Below are 7500 nucleotides of genomic sequence, written 5' to 3'. Positions count from 1 at the left end.
TAAAGTTTTAACAGAAAGCATGGAAGAACTGCAGTTATGGTGGGAAGTGCAGAGGGTTTGAGGGAGAAGATGGGTGAATGAAGCCCAGCATCTGTCAGTTGTATGCCCACAATAATTTTCTGTTGTTACTGTTGTTATTACTTTATTTTTTTGTTATTCTAGGATACATGTGTCTATACCTTGATTTTCCTTAAAATTGCTGCAGAATTGTTTTGGGAATGTTTGCTTCTCTTTGCTTCTCTGGTGTTGGTAATCAAATAAATTTATGTCAACAGAGTGACCTGAACCAGGCAAAGGATGAAGTGGACAGATTGCAACAACGACTCAATGCCTTGGCCTCCCTGGACTGTAAGGATGCAGTTGTCAGTCTCAAAAGGGAGTTGGCGTCTCTCAGGGGAAAGGTAAGTTGTTGGATCAAATAGTTCTCATAAGAAAAGTGTATAATTTCCAACACATTCTCTGTCTCTTTTTGTGTCTGTGGATTTTTTTTTGCCTGTTTTGGATATCCTTTTCATGCCTCGGTGCCTGCCTCTATGATTATAAAGTAGTTTTATCATTTCCTGGACTTTTTCATAACTTTTCTCCAGAGGCCTTTTCTACAACTTCCATGTATGTTTTCATTCATTACTCTTCCAAAATATTTGTCATACTTTAGTATTGTAATTAACTGATAATAAACTTTATTTTGTGAGTCCACAAAAGTCATAAGAAATATACTGAAGAGAAATCATTTAGAATTCTAGATATGTCATCATCATTTTTCTTGGCTACTAATATTTAATATCATTTTGCTTTTAGGTTCGTGATGAAGGAGCAACTTACGTCAACTATATCTCAGAGTTGTCCTCTCGTCTCCTAGATGTGTTGTTACAGGTAAGTCAGCTGTTGTTGTATTCCAGGTATTGTTAACTTTTGACATATAGTCACATATAATAAGATTTATGTTATTGCTTTAGAGTGTAAGGAGATAAACCATGAAGATAGTTGTATTGTTTACTCTGCAAAAGTAGCATGAATGAAGTACATTTTCTGCTGACTCTAAGGTTCCTTGATGTACAACTTTGCTCACATGTTTTTTAGTAGGTGGAGGGTAAGGAAGGATGAAATATGAACTGGTGTACAGATAACATTTTAAAAGGATTGTGGTTGATATGATTACTTATAAAATTCATTATGTACTTGGTTGAAGAAAATGGAAGACAAGGCTCCATAAAAAGACAAACACATTAATGAAACAGTAGGGCTGGTACATTGAACAAAATTAGATTATTCAGGTAATGCCTATAGAGGGAAAACCTATGAAGCAAAAGCAGTGAATGCCAATATAAAAATATTGCAGTTACTTCTTGCTGTTTTTGAAGATTTGCAAGAGTTTTATGATATACAATATGTGTTTGTGATATAAAAAGAGTCTTGTTTACTTTTTAACTTTGTTAGAAAACAGATTTGTAACAGGGGATCTGACCTTGGGAGTCTCCTTGTGCGTGTATTTGGAGTCAAGAGTGCTGTGCTACAGTACCTGGGCTTTTATTTATTAAGTATGTTAACTCATCCACTATGGATTTATGGTCTGTCCCCTGTAGGTTTTTGTGAATTTTGTTGCATACAGATGTCTCCACATGTGCTCAGCCGGCAAGGAGTCTATCAGTAGACCTTAGTGACCAATCCTGATTTCCCCATTCCTTGAATTGGCAGGAAAATGTGTTTTCCTCTTTAATACAATTGTTTTCGATACTGTAATTACAGTTATGGATGTTCTGATTATTAAATCGCTATTTAAGACAATGAGATAATACAAAAGATCCTTTCCAAAAGTCAAGGAAAAGGGTAAACAGGTGAGATAGGTAGGACTAATAACTGACTTCTTGGTGATTAAGCACTTGTAGATCCATCTATGGATAAAAACAATAAATAAACTTACATTACAGTGGACATGGCATGTATTCTTGCCATCCATGCTGATTGGGTTAAAGTAGATAAAAAAAAAATGCTTCTCTCTTGACCAGTGTGCACATGCAGCTGTGAAATTTGTCATTCTTTAAGAGATCAGAAGTATTATTATTTGTGCAGTACTAAGCATGTATTCAAACACCTTAACAAAATTTAGATACAAGTTTGTACAATATTTTCCTTGATACTGTTGGCACTGTTGGTAATGCTGGCATTTTAATGATGACTGTTGATTGGTCAGTAGCTTCTCTGCACATGAAGTTTTTCATAGCTGTGTAAACAATTTGGTGGTTTGCATAGTTGAAAAAAACTTGATAGATGAGAATAATCTTATTTACATAAACTAATCACACTGGGGTCTTTCTCTCTCCTTCTCTGTCAGTCCTAAGAGTGTAGTCAGTTCTTACTTTGCTCTCCAGTTGTCTTCTCCTCTCTGCTGTGCCGTGCGTTGAGTCCTCTCCGTTCATTATTTTCTTCTCTTTTTCGCTCAGTATGGCAGGCTCACTACTCACTTTCCTACTATCAATATGTCTCTTTATTTCCCTAGTGCAAGCTCAGTCCTCACTGCCCTCTGGAAATGAAAACGGTAAGATAGAAAAAAATGCTTACCAGGATTAGGGTCACAGTGTGAAATGCAAATTGCGTGACTGTGGTCGAAAATAAGGGTGCGGTGCTTAAGAGATGTAATGAGGAAAATGATGACGGGTTTAGTTTTTGTGCCGTATTTTTATGTCTTGGCAAAAGCAGGATTGAAGGCTTGCTACCATATGTATGGGAACAGTAAAAGAGCTGTGAACTACATAAGAAGGTAAAAATTGTAACTATCCCCCTGGAAATTGCATAGTTTCCATTCCACACTGTGCACATGGCAGTGACACACCTGTGCCTCAATGGTGTGGTGCATGCAAGCAGTGCCTTCCACTACTTAGTACTGAGTTACTCAATCCTTGTGTGGTGGGTAGGAGGAAATGAGATGCATTGTGCTACTGGGCTTAGAGCATTTTCATATGTCTCCTGTAGGGTGCACACCAGAGTAAGAATATATCAGTGCAAATGGTCGGTTTTACAGGAAAACTTTTAGGTATTTAACTTGCTAATACAAAATCTTGGAAAAGATAGAGTTTTATTGAGCCTTTTTATTTATACTCTGTTTGATTATATAGAAAGGATTATTCCATAAAAAGGAAAATATAATATTAAAGAGAAACACTGTTGCTGTAAAAGCCAAAAAGATGTATGAGAATTCTTATTGCTCAGTACATGACAGAAGTTATTCAAACTTAATAAAGAAAATGATAAGTTCTGCGAGGATTTATGGAGTTCCATTTAGAATTGGACAGTGTTTTCCTTGCAGACAAAATCCACTAAGAAATCACTGCTAAAAGAATCCCACATGTAGTTTGTTCCTCTGACTGAACACTGATAATCTGCAAAAGCAAGTCCATATTGAGATGAGATATTTCCCCATACTCACCAAGGTGGTTTTGCTGAACTGCTGATGCTCACAGTAGCTTTACTTTTGGCCAGGTCTGATTTTGATTTTTGAAGTTTCAGTTTCCTTCTCATAATAATGCTGCTGTAATTTGTTTGATGTCTAATTCAAGACAATATAACACGTTTACATAACCATCTCTTTATTGGGCAACATTGGTAAAGCTTGAAAGGGAAAGATTTGCATATATTTAGATTTAACTTTTAAAATTTCTTTGGGGAAATGTGATATAACACAGCAATACTTGTAGATGATGAAGAAACATTATATGCACAAACGTGCATATTTGGTAAATTTTTGGTAAGGTATATTCTGCTATAGAAGATTTTTATTCATGCCTCATCAAGCAAAAACTAAAAAGCTCCTGAAGAAACTTTGCATGCAATGTTTATCATACTGGAATTTACAATCTGTATAAGCAGACAATGTTTTTCTCCATCACAAGAGGTACTGTCAACTATTTTTTTATGTGATACTTTACACTACACAGGCAGGAATTTATACGTGAAATATCCTTGTCTCGCACAGAAGGGCAAAAAAATGGTTTGCAAAGGAATATTCTGACGACAATGAAGTATTTAGCAGGATTTAGTAGTTGTGAAGAAAGGTATTTTTGAGAAGGCTTGGAAAACCTAAATTATGATTTGCTGGTACTATACAGGATTTGAAGCTAATTTTTGAAGAGGTGTTACCTAAATGTAGTAAACTGTCCAGCTCAGAGAGAAAAGTTTGAACTTTTGTTTTGTTATTTAAAGGGAAGAAACCTTAAATCCACAGCACATGGCAGGAAAAATTGGGGAAACAAGTAGATGTGCAGAAGGGAAAATGTACATTGAAATATATACATGACTATATGATAATCTACATTCTCCAAAGCATAAAATTTCAATAACAAGGAAATACTTTTGAGTCTTATAATGTTAATATGACATTTCATAGGTTGGACTTGATCCAAGGTAAATAGATAAATTCATTATTTGTACACAAAATTACTGATACTTTGATTTCTTTGATTAGATGATGGGTAAAATAGTGAAAAACATTTTAGTGAACCATAGCTGAAGTACCTAGTCATAGTGTAGCATTGAGTTCCATCCATGCAAAATTACTTATGTTGAACCTGTGACAGCAACTCACTATCTTTAAATACATAGGAATGATTAGGCAATGGGGGCTGTGAACTTTTAAGAGGTTAGTTTAAGAGATCTTCAATAACCTGAGCCAACCTTCTTTCCTGTGATAACATTATCACCAGGAATGTTTAGTTTGAGTGTGCTGTTTGTCTTTTTAGGTGTATGGATTAACTTCTTAATGTTCCAAAGTTTCAAGAAAATTTGGGCAAGAATATGAAATGTATTGTGTTTGTCTTTTCTTTTTCTTCTTTTTGGGATGTTCCAATTTTTTTTTCTTACTACTTGTGTGTAGTAGATAGGTGCCATACTAGAGCATTTATAATCTTTTCTCAAATTTTCTGCTAAGATTATCATGCAGTTACTAATATTAAGAGGCTGCCCTATATTGCAGATTTTTTTCTTTTCTTTTCTGTGATATAGGAGGGCGTCTTAGGATACTGTGTATTTCTTGTTGGCTGAGCTTGGCATGGCTACTTCTGAGTCATTTGTGTATTTTTATTTTTTACTATTGTTGCTGTTTCCGGAATAGTAACTAACCCAGGGGATAATGATGAAGATTTCACTCAGCAGAATCTGAAGTGAGACAAATGTTAACAGATACAAGTGCAGACGTCAGCGGAGCAAAGTGCAGCAGTCAATGAGGCTGTCACGTTAGCCAGGGCAGATAAGGACAAGTTGCAGGAGCAGTTGCAGGGAACGCTGGACTTGCAGGCCCACAAACTCTCAGATGCCCAGCGCGAAATTGAAATGTACCAAGAGCAGTTACACCGACACCAGGAAAACTTGCAGGTAACTTGGAATCAAAACCTTTTCTTTTCTCCTCTCCAAAATAGTTTCCATAGAAAGTACTGATAGCTGCATATACTATGAGCTGAATATTTGGGATGGATAATTTTTCACAGAAGATAAAAAATTTAATTGGTTGTCAAATCTTCCACAGCAAACAACTGCTGAGTTTGAGGAAGTGAAAAGAGCTTTGATAGAGGAAAAGAATGAGGCAGTGAAGCAGCTAAGCCTGGAGCACGAGTTAGAAATGGTGGCCATGAAGGAGCGATGGCAAGAAGAGGACTCCTCGCGACAGGAGGAACTTACGTCCTTAACTCAGGTTTGTTTATGAGTCTTGCCATGGAATGTACTATACTAAGGAGTCAACGTTACTGCCAGAGATGACATGATAAGGAAATGCCTCTCTAGTTTTGCTGTCATGCTTTATGGTGTTTTATGTGAGTGTACTTATGTAACTACCAGTCATGATGTAGTATAGCAATGTACTGATGGTTCCAAAGGGTGATTTGATTTTTTTTAGTATTGTTTTTCTTCTTATCGATATTATTATTATTATTATTATTATTAGTGTTGTTGTTGTTGTTTTTGTTGTTATTATTATTATTATTATTATTATTATTATTATTATTATTATTATAATTATGATTACTAATATTATTATTATTATTATTATTTTTATGTTTAGTGCTTTTTCATAAATGCACAAGCAGCTCTATGAGACATGATTTCCAGAAAGAGGATTTATCATAATTATATATATTCTAAATTGTTTGTAAATACACATGAAATAAGAACTCTGAGAAGAAAGAAGAGTCTAAGTAATAGAGAAACCATTGCTACTCCAGAAACTGAAGGGCCTTGAGGAGGTCCTACAGCGGGCAGAGAGCGACCGAAATGCGCTGGAGAAGAACTTCCAGGAGCGGTTCGAGGCTCACTTTCAGGAGGAGAAAGATAAGATCGTGCAGATTTTGGAGGTCAGCTTCAGTGAGCGCGAGAAGAAAGCCCTCGAGAGCCTGAAGGAACAGCTGACTCGTGAACACCAGGAGGAAGTGAGCAGGTGAGATGATAGTTTTCTTATCTTTGAAAAGGGATGTGTGAAAGGTGCTATATACTTTATATGTTTGTTTCTCTGTTTCATGTAGTTCTTAATATGATGATTTGTAGATTTTTACATTTATTCATATTATAAGTATACCTGAAAATATATATGTGTGTTGTGTGTTGCGTATTTATATAGATATATATAGTGATATTTAAATAAAAATCATTATTAAATAGACTGCTAAGTGAAAAAGAAGAGGCTCTGAGGTGTGCGTGTGAGGAGGTCCGGGTGAAGCTGGTAGCAGAGTGGAGAGAGGTAGTGGATAAGCAGCACAAAGATCTCAGTGAGAAGCATGCAGCAGACCTTGCTAAGTGTAAGGAGCAGTGGGACCAGGAGAAACAGGCAGAGATTGCTACCAAAGTTGCTGAAATTGTGAGTGTAGATACTGTTCTCTTATTTCAATTTGGCTTGATGGGGCCTCATTATATCCGTCATTGCTTTTGATTTATTGAAACAGTCATTTGTAAGTAAAATAACTTATGAATACAGAGAAAGTGTATGGATTAGAACAGTCCATATTTCCCTGCATGTTTTCTGTTGCTCAGCCTAAAGTTTTTAAATATTTTAGTCATATTAAGGTTTTCACAGCACATGTTGCATGTTGTTGCAGGAGACCCGATGGCGGGAAGAAAGGGACACAGAGATTGAGCGAGTGAGACAGCAATACAAAATGGAGCTTGAGGGTCTGCGGTCACGATTTAGAATGATGACCACTGCCAGCATGGACAAATCACCTTCAGAAACGTCTTTGGAGAAGTTTGAGGTTAGGATTGTAGTAGTGATATTTTTACCATTGTAATTGTTTGAATTTTTCTCTCTCTTTATTTCCCCCCCCCCTTTTTTTTTTTTTTTATTATTATTATTATTATTATTATTATTATTATTATTATTATTATTATTATCTGGATACTTCTGATATTACATAAATTCAGTTGCACTTATCCAATTGCATTTATGTCTAATGATAATGGTGTTACGTGCACTCTCTTTCACTTTTGTAGCGTGGTGAGTTTATGGACTTGGCAGCTCACGAAATA

General features: G+C 35.8%; 1 protein-coding gene across 1 annotated transcript in view; it reads left to right on the top strand.

Annotated features, from left to right (window-relative positions):
* The window catches only part of LOC125042474 (RB1-inducible coiled-coil protein 1-like), a 32451-nt gene that overhangs the window by 15930 nt on the left and 9021 nt on the right, over positions 1–7500 (top strand). The window contains exons 18-25 of the mRNA XM_047638113.1: positions 276–401; positions 799–873; positions 5173–5364; positions 5516–5680; positions 6207–6418; positions 6640–6835; positions 7074–7226; positions 7465–7500. The exon at positions 7465–7500 is cut by the window's right edge and continues 165 nt beyond it. Coding sequence (XP_047494069.1) covers positions 276–401; positions 799–873; positions 5173–5364; positions 5516–5680; positions 6207–6418; positions 6640–6835; positions 7074–7226; positions 7465–7500 — 1155 coding nt within the window. The remainder of the gene's footprint in view (positions 1–275; positions 402–798; positions 874–5172; positions 5365–5515; positions 5681–6206; positions 6419–6639; positions 6836–7073; positions 7227–7464) is intronic.

Source organism: Penaeus chinensis, chromosome 32 (assembly GCF_019202785.1).
Source record: "Penaeus chinensis breed Huanghai No. 1 chromosome 32, ASM1920278v2, whole genome shotgun sequence".
Lineage (NCBI taxonomy): Eukaryota > Metazoa > Arthropoda > Malacostraca > Decapoda > Penaeidae > Penaeus > Penaeus chinensis.
Note: the sequence above shows the minus strand (reverse complement) of the source record. Positions and strands in the feature narration are given on the sequence as shown.